A 25926-nucleotide genomic window follows, 5' to 3' on the forward strand; every position below is an offset into this window, starting at 1 on the left:
TGGCGCCGTCTCTCCCCTCCAGCCTCTCGGGCCAGGAGGGGGCAGCTGCCCCCAGAGTAGCAACACCTGCCACAGCCAATTCCAGCCCCCCTGGAGGGAACATCCAGAAGGGAGAACCCCGTGAGACAAACACCAACCCAGGGGACCCTTCCAGGCAGTGAGAGGCAGACTTTGAGAAGCCGAACCGCCTGACACGGCCCGACAGCAACACCTCAGGGCATAATCGCGGCCTGGATGGAGGGGGACTGGGCCGCCAGCGCTCCGTGACCCACCGCAGGAGTCCCGTGCCTGCCCTACGCCAAACCCACAGCCCCCCCAGCTGCCAGTCACGTGTGGAGCCTGCAGCACCCCAGGCTGGGCATCGCCCGCATTTGGCCATACCTGCGGGCCCGGGAGCCGCCTGGCGGCATAATCAGATGCAAATGCACTTGTTTAGGTACAACCCACGGCCGTGCATCTGGGAGCGTGGGAGACATTCATCACGGGAAACGGTAATTTTTGTTATCAGTCTAACACTGATCAAAAGGGAAGCCTGTCTCCACCGCTGACCTGTGAGACGCTCCAATTATACTCTTTGGAGATGACAGGGGCACTTAACTCCCGAGCCGAGCAAATGACGACCATCAATCACGTTTGAATAACAATGAGCCACGGACCTGAAAATTATTTTTGTATAGAATCTACCCAGGAATTTATGAAAGGTGGCGAGCAGCCCAAGGTTTAGGGCATTACGGTTCCCGCTGGTGCAGCGCGCTTCAAACACTAAACAGAATTTATGTGTTAATTTTCTAAAAGGTAGATGTGGACCGGGTGCTACAACGCGTAACACACAGTGCCAGGGTTAAATATGGGGCCATTTTCATAAAATATTATGCTTATTGCGCACACCCTTGAGTCTCACTGGGGACTTTTATTAAATTTTCATTTCCTAAAAAATATTTAACTGCTTAGCTAACTATTAGGAATTATACCTTCTTCCGCCCCAACTAAAATTGTTTATTCCTGTGATTAAATATGGAAGCCTGGGCTCCTCTTTGCCCCTAAATTAGCACTGATAAGGCCGTGTGGGGCTGCCCGTGTCTCTAGGAGGACACGTGTCCTGTATCAACGCCCTGGGACCCCGTCTGGGCCCACAGAGCTGCGAGGTCCCCACAGCCAGTCTTCCAGGCGGAACTTTGCTGGAATGACCTGGGGCTCTCTCTGCAAGAGCCACGCAGCATGCACCTCCACACCTGCGCGTCAGAGCTTTAGCGGCTGGGGTCCCCACGCAAACTGCACAACGTAGGACTAGGGACTCTAAACAACATCCTCAAGTTCAGCTCACGTGAGGGAGCCTCGGCCGTCTGAAATCCCCGGAGCGCGTAGGGCCCCCGGATGTCTGACTCCAGGCGCACGGCCATCAGGGAAGACAGTGACGCTGACGTCACAGCACAGTCACGGCTGCGTGACACCTGTGTGACCTGCTCAAGGGCCACGCACCAAATACCTGTTCAAAGAACAGCAACAGCTCCAGCCAGGTCGCACAGCCCTCTCCAAGACTTCGGAAAAGCTGCATGGCTCGGGGGGAACCGAGGCCCACAGGAAAGCATCCATCTGAGCTCATCGAGGGGCCAGTCCAGCGGTTCGAGGCAGTGGTGGTGGCCACCTCCTCTCAAAGCCAAAGGCCACGGATTGGGAAGAAGCCAGCACTGATGGGGAGTGGGAGGGGCAGAGCAGGGGCGTGTGGACAGGCAAGGATCCTGTGAAGGAGGGCTCTGAGGAGGCAGGTGGTCCTCAAACTCTGGTCGGACTCGTGAACTGTTCTTAAGAGCAGTTAGCTGGGTCTCCCAATCACAACGCAACAACACACCACACAACACACTTGAGAAACCAGACCCGGCCCCAGTCTAGGGGACTCAGGTCAGCCAGGCTGCCTGCTCCAGGGTGTGCGTTCACCATCCCTATCTGGTGACGTCCTCGGGCGGCCAGCCAGAGCCCTGAGGCCAATCGGACGCCTCCTGCGCTTTGTGGAGGCCACGGGCGAGTGCCAGGAGCGCTGGAGGAGAGCCTCCCAGACGTGCGGCCGTGGGGAGGTGCGGGCTGCCGCGGCTTTCTACGAACTGACTCTCACCCACAGTTAAAAGGATTTAGAAAAATGAGCCTCGGCGATCATAATTAAACAAGCAATAAAATGGCTAAAATATACAACGCAATCAGTTTACAGAAGTAGGGCAGCGAGGTTACTAATTATTCGAGAAGGAACGAGAAGAGCGGCCTGGCGCAGGAGCGCTCTGCCCGCCAGCCGCGTGCCCGAGATACAGCTGGGCTGTTAAATAAATTTTGTCCAATCTAATTAACTGGGGCACAATCTCAATTACTTTTCACCCAAGAAATCACTTTTGTTCAGTTTTTATGTGTCTGTTTCCCTTTTTTAAAAAAAAAAATGATGTAAGGCCTCGTCAGACAAGTGAGCTCCAAACTGCATTTGTCTTTCAGCGGCTGATGGCCATGCATTTAAAACCCCATTCTATCTTATAAACTAAAAATTAAACGTGCTCAGCTGTGATGGTCGTCATTGCGTCTGCTATTTATATGCTAATACCCTCCCTGGAAGGCCGCGCAAATTGCCCAGCCAGGCCAATATCTCATGTGCATCTCTGGCTGTGGGACGCACCTCAGAGGGCAGAGGGCCGGTGCTCGGCTGACCACGCGAGCAGGCGGGAGCAGGGGCCCGCACACAGCACCACCCACCCCGTGACGCCTGCCTGGACGCAGACACAGCCGCCAAGCACGTCTGCAGCTGAGTGAGAATCTGAGAGTGATGCTGAAGCGAAACACCATGTTCAGAACGACTTCCCTTTCTCATCTCCTCTAAATGGGCAGCAGGAGGCAGCATCTCAAAAGGCGTCGCCATGGAAGCTGCACGAGCGCCGCGTCCAGCCTGCTGGGCGTGTGAGAGGTGGCTGCCTCCGTGGGTCAAGAGATGCCTGGAGGTCCATTTCCAGGGTGAGGCTGGGGCCAAAAGCGTTGCTGAGTCTGCTGCAGCCAGACAGACACGTAAGGGTACATTTGTCAACATCATAGGACAGTGGCCTGAGTCTATGCTGCGGCCCTGAGGGACAGCCCTCGCCTCCTGGGGGGCCAAACTGGGGCTTGCCGCAGGATTCAGTGTGAGACGCGGCCTCAGTAGAGGCTTGGACCCAGTGCCACAGGACAGGGAGTGGCCAGTGTGAGTAGGTGCACAGGGAGCAGGCCACATTCTCACCCAGGCCACCTGTACTTCACACCTGGGCCACCCGCACGTCTCACCCGGGCCACCTGCACTTCACACCTGGGCCACCCGCACGTCTCACCCGGGCCACCTGCACTTCACACCTGGGCCACCCACACGTCTCACCCAGGCCACCTGCACTTCACACCTGGGCCACCGCACATCTCACCGGGCCACCTGTACTTCACCTCTGGGGCACCTGCACGTCTCACTTGGGCTACATGCACACCTCACCTGGGCCCCCGGCACTTCACATAAACTGACGTCATGTGCAATGGAGTGTGCAATCACTTCCTGGTTACAGGGGCCTCCAGCTCCAGCTTAGGCGGCTCTCACTGTGTGACCCACAGAGAAAGCTAACTTGGGATGTGGGAGATACTTGCTCCTCTAGGGCCCAATTAACACCCGCTTTCCTCCCTCAGCCCAACCTGCTCAGGGGAGAGCACAGGTGGCCAGAATACCAGCCCCGGTCACAGGGGAGGGGTGGTGCTCACTGTGTGACACTGTGGACGGCATGTTTGGCAGTTCAACCTTGGGAGGAGGCCAAGGCCCACACAACTTTGCCCAGTCTTCTCTTCTGTAAATTGGAGTAATAATATAATCTACCTTCTAAGGCTGTTTTTGGAATCAAAGGGACAATTCTACCTGAAGGTGTTCAGAAGAGAGCAGGGCTGTTCAGCGAAGGGAGATGGGAAGCAAGTGGACGTGCAGTAGGGCGGCAGAGCCTGGGCTGAGGCCGTGCTGCAGGGCTGGCGGAGCGAGAGGGATAGCCCTGAGCAGCAGGGCTCCGGCCGCTGAGCCTCAGACGCCCTCCCAGTCCTCGGAGAACGGAGTGTGTGTGCAGACCCCTCCCCCAGCTCCAGCGCCGGCGCGGGCCTGGCCTTCAGCGTGATGGAAGGAGCGCGTCACCAGGAAGGTTGTTTACTGGCCCTGCCGTGCGCAAGGTCCCGACGCGGCTGATTTAGTTTTCCTGCTCCCTGGGGTGCCTGACGCGCCCAACATTTCATTCCCTGGGTTTCCTGCTCTGTCCTTTTCACCTACAGGAAGACAGCACTCACGGCTCCAACAGCACCGAGGGCCCGTCCCCACGACAGCAGAGAGCAGACCCCCAGCCTCACTGCCCTGGGCAGGAGGTGCTCTCCTCCAAAGACCAGTGTGGCGGGACCGGCTGGCCCAGAGGCAGCAGGCAGCCGGCCGGCAAGGAGGACCTCACGTAGCATGAAATGGACCAATTTCATGGTCCGCCTTTGGCGTGAGTGAGGATGTGTCGCTGTCAAGATCACATGGCTGCCACGTCAGACTGGAGATTGGTGAGTGGGTATTTTAGCCATTTAAACATATAACCCAATAATTTTAAAAAAACAACCCATGCTGCTGATACTTTAAATGGACTGATGCTTAAAATTATTTTTTTTCTGACTTACTCATTGGTGGGTAATTAATATTTTGTTAACTACAAAATACAAAGTCATTGGTGATCTGAGCTACACAAATGACAGGCAATTTAGAAATTTTCAAAGAATTTTTATCACTTTAACGAATGTAGCAGCGCAGAGTGTCACACCTCTCCTGCAACATCAAGGCTCGAAACTAATCCAACCAACGAGGCCCTGTGATCTACTTAAGATCCACCGCGGTCGGTGTCCACACGGCACCGACACAGACACGCACCACAAAACAAACCGCTAAACACAGTTAAACTGCTTAAATGTTTGTAAACGACAGAACATCGATTTCAAAAGGGAAACAATATGCAGAAACCAATGGCAACAGACAAACAAAATGGGAAATCTGGGGGAAAAAAGGCGCAGGCCGTGTTCCCGGGTCGGCTGTGGGGCAGCAGGTCCACAACGCGGGTCCCCCCAGCCTCTGAGGACAGGCTCCCGGCTGCTGTCCAGCGTCCAGGCTGCTGCCGTGCAGCTTCAGCCCCGAGCATCATGTTTGCTTCGGCCTCTTACGAGTTTCTCATAAGTCCTAACACATTTCACTCACGCGCCATTCCCTGCTCAGCCCGCTGTCTGCCAGCTACGAGGCCAGGCCCGCGTAGGTGGGAAACACCGAGGAAAGTGACTTCAACACAGGACGCTTCACTGGAAAACGCTCGAAGAACCTGCTCTTAATTCCTAATTCCCTGGAGCTCGCGGGCGGCCGCCTGCCCTGGGCGGGAGCAGATGTGCAGATACAGCCGCGTCTATTCCGGGAAGCAGCGTGCACCTGAGCGGGCGCCGCCACTGCGCCGGGCGAGCCCCAATCGCTTCATCTCCAGGCGCCACAGCCGCCAGCAGAACGAGCACAGTCTCCGAGGATTTCGGAGCAGTGCCTTTACAATCGGTCTGTGGAGAAGCGTCCGCAGCCTCCGCCAGGCTGACAGGGGCTGCGCGCGGCTCCCTCCCCCTGGAGCCTCTTCCACCTGCAGCTGCACTGACAAGGCCCAGCAGCACGCCCCCCCCCCCCCCCAAGGCCATCGGCCTCCTGGTGCGAGTCTGCTGGCTGGAGGGGGGCTGCAAGGGGTCCTGCACACGGTGGCACAGGGCCCTGGCTGGCTGCCCACCTCCACAGTGCCCCCTTCACCCTGACGGGAGCATTCAGACCTGGGTCCTCAGGTGAGCCTCACCCAACTTCAGAATGGACAGTGGTGTCTCCTCTAGAGGACGTCCCGCCCCCCAAGCCCACTCCCACCTCAGGCAGCCCAGAGCCACCCCACTTGACACCCAGGCCCGGACACTCGATGCCACCCACAGGGAGGTGCGAGGGCCCCGGGGCCACGGTGGAGACAGCGCTGACCCTGGGCACAGCACCTAGTCCCACAGATGTGTGGGGGCAGCGCTGAGGGCTGCACTAGTGAGGGTCTGAGTCACATGTGAGCTCAGAGGCAGGTGAGGTGCTGACAAGGGCGCACAGGCAGGCAGCCCCCAGCCCCTGGCCTGGCATACTGCCTTGTGGCCCCTGCCAGGCGCTGACTGGGCCCTGTACATGGCCCCCAGAGGAGGGCTCCTCCCGCATGGGAGGCCTGAGCCCCTGCAGTCTCCATGAGTGCTCAGGGTGTCCACCTGCAAGAGGACTCATCCCGGGGGCCAGCCGCCCACTGACACCCAGCGGGGCCGAGGGTGAGCCAGCCACACAGGAGTGCCTCGTGCCCCCCAGGCTCTGGGGTGCCCAGACGCAGCTTCCGGGACATGCTGACGCTCAAGCCCCAGCTCCCAGCCCTGGAGTCGGAGCCCCACTCAGCCCGTCAGGAGACCTGCCCTTGTCTGGCAGGAGCCCTAGAGGAGACTGTGGAGTTGTGAGATGAGAGCGGGGCAGTGGCAGGCCATCCAGAAGGTTCTGCTGCCAGCTTGGGGCTCGGAGTCTTGCCAGCCCTAGCAGTGCTGCTGGTCCCCAAGGGACGGTGTGGGCTGGCCCTGGGCCTGGCGGGACAACATCATGCTGCCCAGCAACCCCTTGTGGCTTCTGGGCTCTCCCCCCAGGATGCCCACTGCACAGAAAAGGAGGGAGCCGGCCTGGGTGTGTCAGCCCCACTCCTCCAGACACAGCCACGGAGAGGTAGCCTTTGTGCAAAACAGGCCAGTCCTCAGGCCACTGAGAAGGGGGTGCACAGGGAAGGCACCCCAAACCCTACACCCTCCCTGCTCTCAGGCCCAGCCCTCTGCTGACGCCATGGCCCCGAGTCTGCTAAGGGTTAAAAACACACTCCTCCCGAAGTTCTAGGACACGCTGACCGGGTCAACCTCTTCCTCCCCTGACCAGAAACTGGTCTTTTTTACAGCAAAAAAAGCTTCTTGGTTAAAATTCACAAAAGCAATTTACCTCTAGTTAAGTTACATGCCCAGTGAAGCTCCATGAGGAGCTGATGACCACCCACGTCTGCAGGCGCCCACTGGCTGGTCACCCCCGCGCCCGGCTGCTTACACCTGCACCCAGCTACTTACCCCTGTGCCATCCACCAGGTTTGCTGCAAGTTTCCTGGGACTCTCTGGCTTTGTGTGAGAAGGGCAGGAGCGCCCTCTGCCGGTCCCTGGGGGCCGCACACCCCACAAAGTTGAGGGCAGATGGTGAGTTGGCACCCAAGACTCCTGGGAAACCCTGCTGCTCAGAAACCCACCCAGTTCTCGCAGGCCCCACAGCAGCCGGTGGCGGGGCGCTGCGATGGGGCAGCCAGCAGCCCCCTGGGGGAAAGGACACTGGGTGTCAAGACCTAGGGTGTTGGCCACTCTCAGTTCTAGGTCTGAGCGGCTTTGAACTTGATCTTTTCCTCAGCAAGGAATGGCGTCCTTCCCACCCAGAACTTCCTTCAGAAACAAGGAGTTTCTGGCGCTGCCCCCAGAACCACGCCCCGCCCTACTCCAGGTCGCAGGGGGTGTGAACCTGGTGAATGGGCTGGGGGCTGTGGCCCAGGTTCGGTCAGGGCGAGGAGGGGGCCTGGGGTGGCAGACAAGGGCTGCCATGCTGAGTGGGACGGCTCTGGCTCCTCTGCTCCTGATGGCTCGGCTGCTCCCTCCCTGCTGGCACTCCCTACGACACTGACACCAGGAGGACCCAGCTCTCAGGTCCCTTTCAGGCGTTAAGGTCCGGGCCAGCGGGCGGGGCCCTGCCCTGCCCCCTCTGCAGCAGCCGGCCCGGATGCCACCGTCTCTGAGGCTCGGGGGTCACTGATCGGGTGCCTGGTATCCTGGGAGCGGGTGGGTTTCACCCTCACCCCATCACCAAGGGTCCCCATTCAGGCCACGCACCACCCTCAGCCTGCTCCTGCTCCACGCGCCTTGCTTGGGATGCGGCTCTCAGAGGACCAGCTCCTCTCTTGCACACCCCAAGGTTCTTGCGAGGCCTGTGGGCTCCACATGCCCAGCAAACGGTCGCCTTGGCCATCCTCCCCAAAGTGGGCACCAGCCCCCACGTTCACCCCGAATGGTTGCCGGAACTCTGCCGTGGGGCCTGCCCGGGATGGTGGCAGTGCCACCTCCCTGGGCTGGGGGCACAGCCTCTGCGTAAGCCCGGAGGGGACGTCCTGACTGTGTCCCAAAGGCCCCCTGCACCGCGTGCTTGGCTACAATGCCGGGGATGGAATCTCGCTCTCCAACTAGAACCTTCTACCCACTCCCCTGGCTCGCTCACCACGCTCTCCTGCCCCGGACCCCATCCTAGTCCCTCCGTTTATAGGGAAATGCCTGGACTGTGGCCTCTGGTCCTCGAGTCCAGGGCTTCCATTTCTGAAAGTCAGTTCTGAGTGAAAAAGGAACCGGAATGTTCTGGAGCCCCAGCAACTCCTGCTTGCTTAGAGGATCAGAGAGAGATCCCCTCGCTGCCCCCCGCCTGCGGGTGGCACTCACCTCCCTCCTGTGCGCCCCCTCGGGCTCGATGTCCAGCTCCTGGGATCTCCTCAGGGCAGTTTCCAATTCCGTCTTCAGGTCAATGGCGCCCTCCAAGTGTCCGCCGTGGACGCCTGCGCGGGTGAACAGCTGCCAACGAGGGGGCACGTCACACAGGCAGGCGGGCGCCCTCCCCTTAACCCCTGGGGCACCCTCTGAACGCCTGTGGCACCCTGCTTGCCCAGCACTCCCACACAGGGAGTGCCCTCACCTGGACCCAGGAGCACACGACGGGCAGGAACTTGTTCCGAATTAGCTTGAGCGCGTCCCGGGCCGAGTGGATGACGGCGCAGTTGTCCTCGTCCTCCCGCACCCGCAGGCTGTCTGCAACGAGGGGTGCAGGGTCACCAGGGCGACTGAGGGCCCAGGGCGGTCACACAGCACCACGGACAGGACCACTCGCACTTCTGCCCATCCCCACGCTGGCCAGGCATCACCTGGACCCAAACCTAACACCCGAGAAGGAGATTTGCTGCTTTATGATTCTGGTCAAGACCACTATGGCCTGACCCCAAGGCCTCCCTCCAGCAGCCTGAGAGCCCCATGGCATTCGCAGGGCCAAACAGATCCAGCCTGTCCATCGAGACTGCAGTAGCCCCGAGACCCTACCCACTCTGCTCTCAGGACGGAGGCCCCACCCGCCCCTCGGCCGCAGGTCCTCCCTTGGAGCCCTGCCACCCGGCCGTTCCCTCGCCTCACCCCAGCCCCCGCCCAGCCATCCACTCCAGGTCAGACAGCAGTCAGTTCCTCGGGGCTCACAGGGCTCAAGGTTGGGGGGGCAGCCAAGTCCTCTCAGAGTGAAGGAGCCTAGACACCCCCCACCCACCGTACCTAAAGGCCCCACTGCTCCCCACACCCACACAGGGAGCCGGTGCCATGAGGCCCCCCAGGCCGAGGCAGCCCAGCCACACAGAGAAACCACAGTCTTTACCCCTCCTCCACCCCGCGCCTAGAATGCTGGGGCCACATGGGGCTCTGTGTGTCACCACCCGTCATCACAAACACGGGACAGGCCATTTCTCATTCACGTTTCCTCCCAGGCAAGAGCGGGTGATGCCTGACTCCTGGCAGCCGCCCTCTGACCCCGGCAGGCCTGTGCGCGAGCAGCACGCCCGCAGCCTCCCAGGGCTCCCTGTCACTCAGAGCACCAAGCCCACCCAGCCGCCACAGGACCCACGGCCTCCAGGCACCCCTCACCCCAGCCTTGGGGGTCCCTGCCCTGCTCACAGCCCAAGAAGTCTGAGCTCTCGGCAGTGTTCCTGTGGCCCGTGGCTAAGGAAGCCGGCACAGGGGCAGCCTGGGCCGAGCAGTGAGGGAGAGCCCCGACCAGCCTGTGGGAGCCGGGGAGCCAGGTACCTGAGGAGAGCTCCACGTCCAGCGTGTACTTGTGGGAGCCCAGCCCGTGGCGCCGCACAAACCCTTCCTGGTCGCTGTCCTCATCCTCGTCCTCGTCCTCTGAGGGCGGCCCCTCCCTGCCGGTGGCTCCTGGGTGGCGCGCACAGGTGGGCAAGGTCTTGCTGCAGCAGGGCTGCTCCTCGTCCTCGTGGTTGGGGGCGGCAGCCTGGTGGGGTCTGCCCTCCGCAGACACATTGGAGGCAGCAGCGGGCACGGCAGCCCCCGGGCTCGGGGTCAGGTCAAAAGGCAGCAGCAGCCTGAAGCAGCTCTCCACCTCCGTGAGGCAGCGCCGGATCTCCTCGGACATTTCTGCAAAGACCAGGACGCTGCCTGTCAGGTCCCATCAGCAGAACGGCACCGGCTGCCCAGCAGGCCCGCTGTAGGACGAGGGTCATGTGCCAGCAGGTGGCGGCCACCCGCACCCTCAGGCTTCTTCCTCCCCTCCACACAGGCCGGCGCCCTGGTGTGCACAGCGGGGCGAGGCCCCCCTCCAGGGCATCCTGGGTAATGCCCAGGTCTGGACTCGCCCTGTGGCAGTGGCTCGTTGGCACGTCTGTGAATATCAAATAGGACAAGCCGACACGGGCAGAACTTCCGGAAGGGAGTAGCCAGCCGAGAGCCATCAGGACACAGGCCACTTCCCAGGCGCTTAGTCTGAGCACACCCCCACCGGCCTGCTCTGGCTGCCCACCTGGGATCTCCCTGGGGCCAGACCAGCTCCCTCCTGGGGGCACAGCGGCAGCTTTGCGGCCTTTTCTGAGGCTGGGTTTCCCAGAAGGGCCTTCAGCCAGGGCCGCCTCCTGCATCCCTCACACCCCGGCTTCCTCTCACCAGAAGGCCGCCAGGAAGCAAATGGTGGGGTCTTTGGAAGAGGCCCTGAGATGAACGGGTGGGGACGCTCATCTCCCGCTCCCTGGCCTGAGCAGCCTTAGGGGAAGTGGTTGTCCCCAGCATGACCACCAGGGGGCGAGGGAGAGGCGTGGACGGCCTGCAGGGGCCCCTCCCAGCCCCAGGGTCAGAGCATCTTGCGGCAGGGCTGGGTCTGTGGCCAAGCGCCTCCCCCAGGCCCCAACGTGAAGGTCTCTGCCCAGCTTGTTTGCCTGTCGGTCCTCCCCCCGCCCCGGGGCAGACATGTGGCAGGAGGATGGACGGGCTGGACGCAGCCCTGGGAGCACTGCCTGGGAGGGAGGGGTGGGCGGGGACTCACCCTCCATCTGCTTCGCTGCCCGCTCAGACCTTTCCCTGTAGATTTTATCCAAACGCTTCTGCTTCTCCTCTTCTCGCTTTCTCTCTGCCAGAGTCCGAGCATTCACATCTTGAAAATCCACCTGAGAAATCGAGACAAAGATTGGACCTGACCTAAAGAAAACCAAAGTGAAAAGTGGGCCTGAGGCCGCAGCAGCACACGGCCAGGGCCTCTGTGGGGCTCTTAAGATCGCAGCATTTTAAAACGCAAGGAAATACACTTAACTATGATGTTTCGTCCCTGGAAAGAAGACAGCCAGCAGCATTTCCTAACAAATGACATAAAAAGACTCCAGCTGTGAGCACACGCAGGTGGGAAAGCAGCCTGCTTGCCCGATCAGCATGGAAGGCAGGCTGCTGGCCAGACCCAGGGCCTGAAAACACCACCGGAGAATGGACCTCAGACATGTGGCCAGAGAGGCAGCACCCACAGGCCACGAGCGAGCTGAGACTGGGCAGCCACACTGGGCAAGGCCTGGACCAGTGAGAGAGGGGGCAGCAGCCAGTCCTGGTGGGTTTCATCCACCCAGCACCAGCCAGAGCCACAGGGACCCAGGCGGGAACTCGCAGTGCACAGCAAGACGGGTCCCAGAGAGTGCTCGCTGTCACAGGAGAGGCTGCGTCTGAGAAGCTGCCTCTCACTTTTCCTCTTTTCGCCCCTGACCCTTCGGAAACCAGGTCCACAGGCTCAGCTCCACGCACACGAGGGGATGGGCTTACGCTCTTCCTCCCAAAGCTGCCCCACCCTCTTAGGAGTCCTGACCCCCACCTGCTGGTTGCTCTCAGGCCTGCTCCCCACAACCCGCCCAGCAGCTAGGGGCCGGGTGAGTCTCTTCCCCATGACAGCACAGCGCGAGGCTGCCCACCTGCTTGTTGTGTCTCAGGAAGTGGTAGCCCAAGGCGAGCTTCTTGTAGGCCGAGCCGTACTTCTCGTTCCACGCCTGGACGGCCCGGGTGGTGGCCTGCCTCAGCCTCTGGGCCACCTCCCTGGGGGGCGGCAGGGGATGCTCGTGGTCGGTGCCCAGGGTGAGCTCCAGGAACTCCTGGAAGTCGGAGATGACCAGCACCCGGAACTGGTGGGACCTGGCGAAGAGCTCGTCTACAATCTGGAAGGCGGAGAGACGGATCTCGGCGTGTTCCTGGCTCAGCTGGGCCTTCAGCAGATGGTAGGCGTGGCCAAGCTGTTCATCTGAAGACCTGGGGACCGAGCCGTCCTCACCAAGCGCCCAGCGCTTGAGGACAAACTAGCTAAAAGCACAGGCGGCAGGGACGTGCGCCCTGAGTCCTCTCCCTTCTTCAGAGCAGGGTGGACAAGCTACCGCCCGCGTGCCAAATCAGCCCTGCCTGTTTCTGCGTGGCCCACGAGGCAAGAACGCCTTTTACATTTTTATTTTACATTTTTAAATGGTTGAAACAAATCAAAAGGAAAATACTTCGTGATATGTGCAGATTCAGATGAGGTTCAGTGTCAGTGCCCACAAGGTTCCACTGGACACAACCGCCTGCAGCCTAAAGTTCTCACCAGCCAACCATCACAGAGAGTCACAGAGAAAGCTGTGGAGATGAAGAAAGAAACCCCCAACAGGGTGCATGGGGAAGGCCTGCAGGGGGACTCCCGCCCACCACACGTGGTCAGTTATACCAAACAGAAGGAGGAGGCTTCTCTGCTGAAGGAAGACTGCCCCCCCATAGCTCAGCCAATGGGAAAAGCCACAGCTCAGCCAATGAGAGATGCCGAAGCTCAGCCAATGAGAAATGCTGCAGCCTAACCAACGAGAAACACCTCAGCTCAGTCAATGAGAAGCCGCTGCCGCCCTGAACTGTTACTTTCCCCCAATGGACCTTCCTTTAGAACAATCACCTCCCTCCCCCATTTCTCTATAAAAGCAGCTCCTTTGTTCTCTGGATTTGTCTATGGCTCGCCAGCGTGTGCACGTCATGAGCCGCGATTCTTTTCGCTCTTCTCAAATAAATTTGGCTTTTCAAGTCGACAAAGTCAGCTGTGCCTGCACAAAGGCTCATAGGAGACGTCAGCCCAAGTGGAGACCACATGGCCCAGCCTCCCCTGCAGGTGCGGCCAGGTGACAGGAGAGGGAAGGGTCTGTGGCCTCCTGGGAGCTGCCCTGGGAAGGAGCTGGCCCATGCCCTCATGCTGCTTCTCTTCCTGCCCCCCCACCACCTGCCCTGTAAGCCACTGCTTTTATTGAGTTTTCTGGGGCATACAGTGAAACCTACTCTGAGGTGAAATTTTTTTATCAAAATGTAAATACTTCATCACTTAATCACTTAAATTCTCCTGTCTTGCAAATACAGGACAAGGATCATCAGTAAAAGTTGGCTTTTGTTCTGTGTCTGAAAAGTTCTCAGTAGATCCCAGCTGACGCCATCCACAGAGGGAGAGACGAGAGCCGTGGATGCTCTAAAGGCAGACAGATCCCGTTGAGGAGCAACCTGCCATCTGTGACCTCTAACCTTCCTGCCATCACACATTGCAACAGTAAAGAAAAAGACGCACAACTAACCTATGAGTCACATGTGTGCACTCATTAATGACGAGCTCTATCACACACACACACACAGGAAAGTGAACACAGACACTGCTCACAGTCCTCATGCATTCTCCCCACATGCACACCCCCACCCTGGGGCCACTGCCCCCGACCATGACCATCTGCCAGCATGGGCACTGCAGGGTCCTGGGGAAAAAAACGTCCAGGGCATGCTGTTCCTTTGCTGGTTCTTTCCCAGCAGTGAGAGGCGATTGTGGGGGCAGGCAGGGGAGGGCTGAGATATAGGCAGGTAACGGAAGGCCTGACCCCAGGGGAAGCCCATCAATTTCCCAGGGTGTCACGGATTTGCTGGGCCAGGCAGTCACCATGAAATGCCGAACCTTAAGACATACTTGCAAATTTTTTTCAGTTCCTTCATTTTCTCAGGATTCAGTTGGGGTTCTCCGGAAGTTGTGAGCTCTTCTACCAACTCTGAAAGTTTTTGATCCATATCTGGAAATATGTAACAGAGACACTAAATGGCTATCTAATCCTTCACAGTTCTTGCTTTTATTAACAAACATTTACCGAGCTCTGCTGTATGCCAGGCACTGGGGGAGCTGCAAAGCTGGGGTCCTCATGCCCTGGCCTCTGAGGTGACCTCCTGGATGTTCAAATGTAACTTTCAAGGTGATATTCCAGGTGAGCCCAGCAAGGCGCTCCTGGTGGTGACTAGGGAGAACACAGCCACAGACCAGGAACCCTGGAGACCTACAATCACACAGGGCCCCAGGTGCTGCAGGATGGCTGCGCTTGGCTACACATGTGTGTTAAATGAAGAAATATAATTGTCTAAATTATACTTAAATTAACTTTTCCCAAACGTGACTGTAGCACTTTCTCATTTGCCAACACTCTTCATTCACGACCCACAAGGCAGCCTCTGGAGACCACAGAGTGAGTTGCTGCCAACTTTTGTAACAAGAGACCCGATTTGCACCTGGGGAGCCACCTGGAGGCCAGGTGCAGAGCTAGCAGAGGCAAGTGGACCCAAGGCGCCAGCGCTGAGTGCACTGGAGAAACGCAAGAAGGAAAGGGCTGGGGTCGGGGTAGGCCGGACAAATCTGTTGCTCAGCAGGACTGAGCCTAGGGGCAGCCTGGATGCCTGGCTGGCTGGAAGGCTTTATTTGACGGAAGGAGGGACCCAGATGGGCAGCTGCACAGGGCCTCTCAGGAGCACTGGCAAATAGTAACGTTTAATCGCTGACACCAGGTCAATACACACTCAACAGACCCTGGGGGCTGGGGCCGAGCGCCTGCACCGCCGAGCAACCCCAATGCCTGTAGACCTCCTCCAGGTGGACTTGGTCTGCTCCCTAAGCCGGGGGCTTCCCGGGGAGGAGAGACATCCTGAGAAGAGGGAAGATATAGCCCAGGGAGGAGCGGGAGGAGGAGGAGGGGGCATTGGCCCTGGGAGGAGGAGAGGGAGGAAGAGGGAGAGAGGAAAGGGGAGGAGGGGGAGGAGGAGGAAGAGAAGGAGGGAGTGTTGGTTCTGGGAGGAGGCGGGTAGGGGGAAGAGGGAGGAAGGAGAAGAGGAGGGGAAGGAGGAGGGGAGAAGGTAGAGAAGGAGGGGGAAGGGGAGGAGGGAAGGAGGAGGCAGGGGAGGAGGGAGAGGAGGAGGGGGTATGGGGAGGACAGAGGGGAGGAGGGGTAGGGGGAAGAGGGAGGGGAGGAGGAGAGGGAAGGAGGAGGCAGGGGAGGAGGGGGAAGGGGAAAGGAGGGGGAAGGGGGAAGGGGGACAGGAGGAGGAGAGGGAAGGAGGAGGCAGGGGAGGAGGGAGAGGGGAAAGAGGTGGCGGGGGCTTCGGCCCGGGGAGGCAGAAGTGGGGGCAGGGGCGGCCCGGGAAGGGGCCCGCCCTCCGACCCCGCCCCGCCAAACCCGGCCGCAACCCCCGGCCCCGGGAGGAACTAAACGCGACCCCACCCGGCAGCGCAGAAACCTCAGCACCTACCGCGGGACCAGGCCGGTCGCCTCGCCCCGCCCCTTCCGGCGGCGGGCCCGCCCTCGTCACGTGCCCCATATCTCTACAGTCATTGGTTCGCCCTGGTCTGGGCGGTGCAGGAACGAAGGTCAGCGCGTTGACCACCGCACCTACCGCGAGACGCGGCCGCTCTCACCTTAGCCTCGCCCCTTCCTGCGGGGATCCGCCCACTTCCGGTCACGTGTCCCCGAGTTCGGCAGTCTATGGCTCGTTTTCACCGTGGAGGCGTGGGGTCGGGGCCGAGGTCTGCGCGGTGACGCAAGCGCGCTCCCGGCGGAGGCGCAGCGCCCAGGGAAGGCGACGCGCGAGAAAAAGGAGGCGGGAGGGCGCGGCAAGTCCTTAAAGGGGCCGCGGGCGCGGGCGCCGGGGCTGGGCTTGTCCCCCGGGTGCGAGCTCGGGGTTCTCCCCGCGGCCGCCAGGAGGCCTGCGGTCCCCGGGCGGTGCCCCTGGGACGGCCGGGGTGGAGCGGGTGCGCGTTTCTCCCGGGAGCGCCGGAGCCCGCGTCCCCCGCTCGCCCCCTACGCTGCCAGGAGAGGCGGAGGGCTCCCGGGCCGCGATGGGGTCAGGACCCCTGGGGCCGGGATGGGGGTCGCGCTGGGCTCCTCCTGGTCAGGCGTGGGGTTGGGGTCCCCAAGGGCCCTGAGGCGGAGGTGTGGGCCTAGGATGAGGCTTCAGGGAGTGAAAGAGGGCGGCTTTAGGGGTCCGGAGAGGAGGGTCCGGCTGGGAGGGTCGGCGGGCTGCGCGTGCGGGGCGCTGGGCAGGGAGGGGCGGAGTGAGCAGGTCCCCGCAGGCGCCTCCAGCCCCTTCTTCCTACCCCGTCACCAGACTCACCTGCCCCTGCCCCGCCCCTTCCTCGAGGGTTTGCGCCCACGCTGTCATCAGAGGCGTCGCCCGCTGGCCACACTTCCTAGGGTCAAGTGTCAGCCTGGGGAGCATCTCTGTGTGGGTGGACCGCCTCCCCGGACCCACTGGCCGGGCCCCTCCCTGGCTTCATCTTTCCCCAGGACGCCCCTCGCCGCCTGCATCTGGGTGGAGGCCTTGGGGTGGCCTCCGCGGGGCCGTGGGCTGGTGGAAACAGTGGGCTCACGTCCTGGGAGGCTGGGGAACTGGACATCCTGTTTGTTGTTTGCTCCTCCTGCAGCCCAGGAACGCTAGGGCAGCCAGATGACACCCCCAGGCCCAGACCCATGGTCCAGCCACCCTTGACATGTGCCCCCAGGTTTTCCCCAGGCATCCCAACCCTATTCGGCCACCACCTGCCCTCTAGGGCTCCCAGCCAGCTGCCCAGAGGAGGACTCTGGGAGTTGCTCCCAGCACCTACTCACAGCCAGGCCACGGTGAGATGCTTACCTCCTCCTCTGCCTGGAGGTGCTGTCCCCTCACTGCCCATGTCCACTGCACCTGCCCCCTCATGGCCCAAGGGGCCTTCTCAAAGGGCAGGGCTGGTGGCCTCACCCCCAGCTTGGAGTCTGCACTCTGCTCTCCCATCTTGCTGTGTGCTCTAGCCTCAGGGCCTTTGCACACGCTTTGACCCCAGCCCAGCACTGTGCCCTCATACTACAGGTGGTGCTGTCACCAGCCTCAACAGGACCCCTCCGCCATCAGCTTTGTCTCTGCCCTTCCCGCAGGGAGGCCCCTGGTGCCTGGGGGTCTTCAGTGCCCAGCACAGCACCACCACAAACAGGTGCTCAGGAAGCAGATTGGGTGTTTTCTAGGACCTGGGGAGGTGGCAGAATGGGATGAAAGCACTAAAGACACAGGCCCCAGGACATTCATGGACACAGCAGCGCTGTTCTTAGTGGCAGAAGGCGGAAACAGCCTGAATGTCCATCCACAGGTGACGGATGAACAAACCATCCTCCAGCCTTAAAAAGGCGTGAAGCGCTGACGTGTGTGACACAGACACACCTTAAGACACGATGCTCAGTGAGAAGCCGGACGAAGAAGCCAGCCACGGTGCGATTCTCCTTACCTGAAACGTCCAGAAGAGGCAAAGCCACCGAGACAGAAAGCAGACAGTGGTTGTGGGGGCAGGTGGGTGACGGGGAGTGACTGCTGATGGCACAGACGGTCTTTCTAGGGTGACGAACATGACCCAGAAGTCGCAGAAGTGGCTGCACAAGCTCGCTGCTGTGCTGGAACATTGAGTCGTACGTTTTAAAAGGGTGGCTCGGATGGTACATGAATTCCATCCCAATAAGGCAGTTATGGAAGCGAGGAAGAGCGCTGAGCGCCCGGCCCCGACAGCCCTCCCTGAGCGCTGGGCCCTGGGCCTGCGGTTTGCTCCACGCAGCCGTCGGGGCTCCCTGCATCTCCTGAGGGGAATTTTGTTTTCTGATCTATGCGATTGGTCTCGTTGGCACAAAAGCACGCTGTTTGTCCTGTGCTGACAAAGCTGGTCTCTCTGCCCGCTGCTCTCCCTGGCCTGCTGTGTTCGCGGCTCCCCTTTTGTGGCAGGATTCCTGGAAAGAGCTGTCCACTCACCTCATTCTCCACTGCACCCATGTCCCCAGGTTGCCCGTGACATCTGCGTGGCTCAATCCAGTCTCCCATCCTGAGCCGCCCTCGTCTCAGCTGAGGGGCGGACGTCCGTCCTTCCACTCACTCGGGCCAACAACTGGAGAACCCCTGGACCCCTCACCCCATGTCCAATCTGCTCAGAAGTCTGGACAGCCCCAATTCCGAGCATGTTCAGAACCTGAGCACTTCTCACCACCCGGCTGCCACCGCCAGGGCCCAGCCACCATCCCCTCAGCAGGCCGCTGCTGACTCCTGTCTCCCCACTTCTGCCCTTGTGCCCCCAGAGTCCATTCACCTTGTGGTGGCTAGACTGACCCTTTCAAGTCTAAGGTCAGATCATGGGCCCCATAGACCCTCCAAAGGCTCCGACCCCAGAGTAAAACAGACCCTTCCCACTGCCTGGGGGCCTTCCTGATGTGTGCTTGCCCCCTGCCACCCCCTCCAGCTCTCCCTCGCTTCACTCCAGCCTCCTCGGGCTTCTGTGGAGCCGACCCTCTGCTGGAAGACTGCTCATATCTCACCCTGGGCACTTTCTCCTGCAGCCTCTTGCCTCCTCTGCTCTCACAAGTTCTCCCTCTCTCTGTTTTCTTAGCCTCCTCTACTTTGTCCCATGGCCCTTATGACCTTCTGTCACACAAGGCTTGTAATTTTATCATCAGTTTGGTTTTTTCTCTTCACTCCCAGTACATACGCTCCATAAGGACACAGATGTTTGGTTTGTTTCATAAGGTCAGGCACACAGTAGGTGCTCACTATTTGTTGAATGTTGATTGACTAAAGAAAATCAGCTGAGATGAATTGTGGTGAGAATCAGAAGATATTTTAAAAGAATCAACTGGAACTTTCAGAGACGATAAACCCTGAGCAGGATAAACGCAAAGAAAACCACCCAAGGCACATAATCAAATTGAGGAAAACTGGTAACAAAGAAAAATCTTAAAAGCAGTTGGAGAGAAGAGGTGAATTACAAACAGATACAAACGTTAGAGAACAAGAGATTTCTGGGCTGAAACAATGCAAGCTTGAAGACAATGGAACAAAATCTTCAAAGTAGTAAAAGAAACAACACTGTCAACCTAGAACTGTGTGCAGTGAAAGATTGTTCCAAACTAAAATAGGGTGAAACAAAACCATTATCAGACAAATAAAAGCTGAGTGAGTTCACAGCCAGCAGGTCTGCAGTGGAGACGCTAAGGGTGTTCAGATGAGAGGAGAGTGTCGGTAGGTGCAAACTCAATTTATGAAAGGAAGGAAGGGTGTCAAAATGGTAGGCATGTAACATCGATTTTATTTTAAATTTCTTTTCTAAATCATTGACTGCATAAAGAAAATATAGTAACAAGGTATCGTAGGGTGTAGGACTTCTGTGGGAGAAAAGTATACGATGACAGTAGCGCAGAGAATGGGGGAGAAATGGTGGTGTGTGCTCTAAGATTCTCCTTTTTTCATGGAGTGGTAGGATGATGTTTGAAGGTACTTGTGATAAAGATGTACACTGAACCACAAATAAGGAGGTATAGCTGAAAAGTCCACAAAGATGAAATGGAATCATTTAAAAATACTCAGCCCAAAAGAAGGCAGGTGAAGATGGAGAAGGGATGAAGAGCAAGTGGGACAGCTGGAACTCAAGGGCAAGGTGCCCGATGTAACCACGACCATCACAGCCGAGGAAAAGGCAGCGATTGTCCGACTGGATTAAGAGACCCAGCTACGCCGTCTACAAGAAACACACTTCAAACTTAAGATTTGAGTTACAAGTAAAAAGATCAAGAAAGATACCATATGCACACTCTAAGGGCAAGAGCTGGAATGCTGTGTTCACTTCAGACAAAGTGGATTTTATAAAAGGAAATGTTACCAGAGATGGGCATTTCCAAATGGAAAAGGGGTGGGTCCTTTAAAGACGCTAATCCTAAAGGTGCTCATGCCTGATAACAGAGACTGAAAATATGTGAAGTGAAAACTGACAGACCTAAAGGGGAAATAGACTAGTTCACGATTCGAGCTGTAAATTTTAAGACTCTTCTGTCAGTGATCGATGGAATAAGTGGAAAGAGAGCCAGTAAGGATATGAAAGACTTTAACACCACCCACCACCCTGCCTCAACTGACAGTGGAACGCTTCACCCAACAGCAGATGCACGCTCTCGTTAAGCACGTGTGGAACATTCACCAAGATGGACACAAAACAAGACTCTCTAAATTTAAAAGGATTGAAACCAGACAGAGTGTATTTTCTAACAACAGAATTAAATTAGAACTTAATAAGAGAAATACTTGGAAAATCTCCAAATATTTGGAAATTAGCCAGCAGATTTCTAAATAGTCCATGGGTTGAAGAAGAAATCACAAGGGAAATTATAAAATATTCTGAACTGCATTCAAATGAAAACAATATAAAAATTTATGGGATGTTTATGCTAGAAATGAAAGGCCCAAAATCAGTGATCTAATCTGCCCCTTAAGAAGCCAGAAAAAGAACAATTAAACCCAAAATAAGCAGAAGGAAGAAAATAATAAAGAGCAGAAATCAATTAAATAGAACGAAGGCAAACAATGGGGGGATTGATCAATCAACCAAAAGGTGGGGTTTTGAAATGATCCATAAACCTGATAAGCCTTTGGTGAGGCTGATCAAGAAAAAAGAAGAAACAAGTGAGCGATATCAGGGATGAGAGGGGGCATCAGTACACATCCCACCGACATGAAAAATAAGAGAGTGCATTAGGGACAACGTAACCCACTGGTACAATTTAGCAAAGTACCAGCAAATCGAATCCAGCAATACATAAAAATAGAACACACAAGACCAGTGCGCTCTATCCCAGGCACGCGATGTGTGTTCGACAATTCAAATTCAACTGATACAACTCTCCGTGTCCACAGAAGGAGAAAAGTCATACGGTAACTTCATTAGATGAAGAAAAGGACATTTGACAAAATTCAACATCCATTCATGATAATGAGTCAGGAAAGGAGAAGTGAACTTCCTCACCCTGACAAGGAGCAGGAGAACCTACATCCAACATCATCCTCAATAGTGAAAGGCAATGCTTCCCACCCAAGATTGCAAACAAGACAAGGATGCCCATTCTCACCCTCCTATTTGACACTGGGCTGGGGGCTCCAGCCAGCACAGGAAGGGAAGAAAAAGAAAGGAAAGGCCTGGAGATTAGGAAGGAGGAAGCAGAAAAAGCAAGTCTTTATTTGCACATGATACAATAAAGGTGTACAGAGAAGCATCTTTGCACATAGATGTACATAGAAGATGCTTTAAAATTTACCAAAAAGCTACTAGAACTAATAAGTGAGTTTAGTAAGATCACAGGACACAAAATCAATTATATGTTACCATATGGGAACAATTGGAAAGTTAAATTTAAAAGTTACATTACAATAGCATTAAGGATCATGAAATACTTAGGGTTAAATTAAAATGCAAAGTATGTTCACTGAAAACTATACAACATACATGAGGGAAAAGAAAGGGGATCTAAATACAGAGAGATTGCCTGTGCTCGCAGACGGGAGGACTCGATATCCTCCAGATTTAAGCCTCTGTTATGGACTGAATTGTTTCTCTCCTCCAAACTTTATGTTGAACCCCAACCCCTCATGTGGCTGTATTTGGAGGTAATTAAGGTTAAATGAGGTCACAAGGGTGGGGCCTGATCCCATAGGACTGGTGTTGGTCATTCCAGGGAGAGGAAGACCTCTCTGCAGCTCCAGCTCCAGCTCCACGTGAGGACACAGTGTGAGGCACCGTCTGCAGGTGGGGAAGTGACCCTGCCAGGACCTCGATCTTGGACTTCTGGCCTCCAGGACCGAGAGAGTAATTTTCTGTTGTTTAAGCCCCCGGTCTGTGGTCTTGTCATGGCAGCCTGAGCAGACTGAGACCTCCCCCAAGCTGATCTGTAGATTCAATGCAATTCCAATTAAAATCCCAGCAGAATTTTCTCTTTTTTTGGTAGACTTTGACAAGCTAATACTAAAATTTATGTGGAAATTCACAGGAACGATTTCGAAGAAGCAGAGAATAAGTAACACAAAAGGGATTCTACTGCCTGGTTTCAAGATTTCCTTCAAAGGTCCTGGGGGTAGTGTGGGGATGGCCCCAGAGCAGTTACATAGAAATCAGCAGCCAGCCAGATCCAGATGGGTAGTCAGGATTTTTTTTTTTAAACAAAGGAGCCAACATTACTCAACGGGGAGAGAAAACGTCTTTTCAACAAATGCTGTTGGAACAACAGGATAAACATATGGAGGAAAGTGATCCCAACCTCTTCCTCACACCACACACAAAAGTTAATTTGCAATCATTACAGACTGATGGTCAATACAGGGAAACCTCATTTAAAATGGAGTCAGGAGGCCAGAAGGGAGAGCTCTGACACAGTACCACTGGAGGTCAACTACAGACCCTAACAGAAGCTGTCAACAGGAGGAATCCTCAATTACAGGAGAAAGGACATTGCATCCCAAACAGAAACCGACGACCCCAGCAACTCAGCCATTGAGAAGCCATCGCCACCCTGAGCCCTTGCTTTTCTCCAGTGGACTTTCCTTCAAAACAGCCCCTTCCAATTTCCCCTTTTCTCTATAAAATAAGGTTCCTCTCCCTTGTTTGTTGGGTTTGCCTATGGTCTGCCACAGCATGCATATCCCAAATTGCAATTTGTTGGCTATTCCCAAATATACTTGTTTTGCTGGTAAAATAACTGGCTATTTTATTTTTAAGGTTGACAAGACCTAAACATAAAAGCTAAAACTAAATTTTCTAGAAGATACAAGAGAGTATCATTGTGACCTTGGGATGGGCAAGTATTTCTTAGGACACCAAAAGGCATTAACCAAGGGCCAGCCCTGTGGCCCAGTGGTTCAAGTTCTGTGACCCCCTCTCTGGTGGCCTGGGTTTGCGGGTCTGGATCCCAGGTGCAGACCCACTCCACTCATCAGCCGTGCTGTGGTGGCATCCCACGTATAAAGTGGAGGAAGATTGGCACAGATGTTAGCTCAGGGCGAGTCTTCCTCAAAAAAAAATAGGCACTAACCATGAAAGAAAAAATCAGAAATTGAACTTCACTCAAATTAAAACCTCCGCTGATTAAGTGACACTGTTGATCAAGTGTGAAAACATATATCCAACAAAGGATCTGTATCCAGAATATTTAAGTAATTCCTACAAATCAAGAAAAATGAGATAATCCAATAAAAAAATGGGCAGATGACTTGAACAGATGTGTGACTAACCAACCAGCACATGGAAGGGGCTCAGAGTCACGAGTCGTGGGGGAAGCACAAACCACGCCCACTGAGCCGCCGCCTCAGGAGAGAAAGCGTCAAGCGCTGACGGAGCTGCGGAGCTGCTGGAGACTTGCATGCTGCCCACGGATGGCACGGGGCAGCCCTGCTTCGGGGGAAGTCTGTGCACGGTCAGCACTGCGACCCAGTCATTCCGCTTCCAGATTCTGCCCGAGAAACAGAAATGATGTCCGCAAAGACTTGACACCGGTGTTCACGGCAGCTTCCTTCTTAGCTGAAAACTGGAAACAGTCCAATGCCCACCAAGAGGGAATGGGTCCACACCGTTGGTTGTGGAAGGGCTGCTCCTCCGCCACGCACAGGGGCCACGGGGGCACATGGCAGCCTGGAGGGACCTCGGGATTTGCTGAGGGAGACAAGTTGGACACAAAGAGCAGACAGGCTGTGATCCAACGTACACGGAGGCAGAACTAACGTGATAAGCCCCCGAGGGTGAAACCCCCGAGGGTGATGCGTGTGGGCTGTGGAGTCTGGAGGAAGAAATACCATGTAACTTTGTGGCATCTGGGAATGCTGTGTACCCAGGTGCTTACGTGTGTGCACACATTTACCAAGACTCATCCAACTGTTTACTAAGACCTGTGTATTTCAATGTATGCAGATTTTACCGCGATTTAAAAACAGCCGCGGTGAGCTAACACCCACAGGTACAGGACGTCTGAAACCAAGGCCCCAGGCCAAGCGCGGCCGGATGTGGGGCTGGTGCGGCGCACGTGAGTGGGTGCAACCGACCGTGTGTGGTGTCTGCTAAGCACGGGACCCAGCAACCCCACTCCTTGGCACCTCCCCATAAAATGAGTGTACGTGTTCAGCAAACGTCACGTCTAAGCGTGTCCACCAGTGTGCAGACAGGAGGAATCTGTGCTCTGTTCACCCAATCAGACGCCGTGTGGCAGCAGGTGGCATGAGTGACTGTGCCTCTGAGGGTGGGTCGCTCAGGGCAATTCCCGCTCTCAAGGTTCCAGAACGGGCTGAGCCACTCTGACAATGAAGGATCGATGGGGAATGTTGACAGGAAAGGACCCAAGGGCAGCCAGGGGGCTGGGATGGTCTGTGTGGCCACACGCGTGTGCACATATGCAGAACCTCATTACGAGTGGTGCATGCAGTTACACTTCAACAAAAAGGAAAAAGAAGAGGAGCAGGCAGGTGAGGCCCTGCTCACAGCACCCCGCCACTCACCTCGGGGCCCAGGGTGGCCCGCATCGAAGGAGCCCGTCACAGCTGACAACTCAGAGCGGCACTTCAGGTGGAAGAGGCCCATGTGCAGGTGGAGGCGCTGCCAGCATGAGGCAAGTTGGCACTGCACAGGTCATGGGAGAGGAGAGCGTGGCAAAGGCCCAGAGGCTGTGTCTGTGGGACGCGGACCCAGGGCACAGGGGAACAGAGGAGAGGTGAGATGGGGGCAGGGGTGGGAGCTGGTGGAGGAGCCCCTGGCAGGCCAGGCAGGAAGAAAGGAGCAAAAGAGCCTACAAGGTGCGGCCAAAGTGGAGAGCAGGCGTGAGGGAGCAGTAGTGAGGGGCCGCGGAGGCCTTCTGTGGCCTGAGCAGGAGGCATCTGAAGGAGCAACGGGGGTAGAAGTGGACAGCACAGAGCATGTCTGCGTCCAGGCACTGGGCAGCAGGGCAGGCGGCCCCAGCAGGCGAGTGGGGCCGGCTCCCCCAGAATCACCAGTGCCCTGACAATCAGGCTGGGATGGTCTCCAGCTGCATCTGAGCCCCACTTTGGCCACAGCGAGAGGTTAGGCAAATTAAGAAGAGGAATCTGCCAAAGGGAAACTGGGAGCTCCTGGGACTGTGGGGATGCAACGGGAGGCCCCTCCACCAAGGCAGGACCCCCAGGTGGAGGAGCCTCATGTCATCCAACACCCGAGTTGTCCTAACTTTAAGCCACCTTGCAGTGCCATCCCCACCCAAGTTCAGCGGGTGGATCTGAGCGGCGGGAAGGGCCCTGGTGGTGGCCTGTGCCTGGACAGACGCTCGGAGCGTGGTGCCCTCCTCCTGCCCAGGCGCCTGCTCAGCAGGAGACGTGCTCTGCTGCAGGGGGACCCCCAGTCACAGGTGCTGTGAGGTAGTGGCCGTGCGGCTGACAGGGTCCTGGAGCAGGACCCCGGGATGGAGCTCTGGAAGGCGCAGCTCTGTCATTGTCACACCAGAGCTGGACGGACTGCACTGGGGGCTGCTCGCAGCCCACCCAGGCCCCCAGCCCGCCCGCTGCTGACCAACGGGGCTGGTACGGGGGAGCAGACACGACCCGAGGTGTCAGAAACGCACAGCAGCTTCCGCCTCACACAGAAAG

General features: G+C 57.0%; 1 protein-coding gene across 3 annotated transcripts in view; it reads right to left on the reverse strand.

The window, feature by feature from the left end:
- The window catches only part of UVSSA (UV stimulated scaffold protein A), a 30968-nt gene extending 15073 nt beyond the window's left edge, over nucleotides 1-15895 (reverse strand). Inside the window, exons 1-7 of one of the 3 annotated variants that reach the window (XM_046656960.1) lie at nucleotides 15757-15895; nucleotides 14159-14258; nucleotides 12123-12453; nucleotides 11219-11339; nucleotides 9973-10320; nucleotides 8828-8940; nucleotides 8578-8706 (exon numbers count right to left, since the gene is read on the reverse strand). In XM_046656960.1, the coding sequence (XP_046512916.1) occupies nucleotides 8578-8706; nucleotides 8828-8940; nucleotides 9973-10320; nucleotides 11219-11339; nucleotides 12123-12453; nucleotides 14159-14256 (1140 nt within the window). In that variant the 5' untranslated portion in view covers nucleotides 14257-14258; nucleotides 15757-15895. Of the gene's footprint in view, nucleotides 1-8577; nucleotides 8707-8827; nucleotides 8941-9972; nucleotides 10321-11218; nucleotides 11340-12122; nucleotides 12454-14146; nucleotides 14259-15030; nucleotides 15116-15756 lie in introns of those variants that run through there. The other 2 variants (XM_046656959.1, XM_046656961.1) reach the window with 2 other exon arrangements.
- Between the last annotated feature and the right edge of the window lie 10031 nt (nucleotides 15896-25926).

This window comes from Equus quagga, chromosome 3 (assembly GCF_021613505.1).
Source record: "Equus quagga isolate Etosha38 chromosome 3, UCLA_HA_Equagga_1.0, whole genome shotgun sequence".
Lineage (NCBI taxonomy): Eukaryota > Metazoa > Chordata > Mammalia > Perissodactyla > Equidae > Equus > Equus quagga.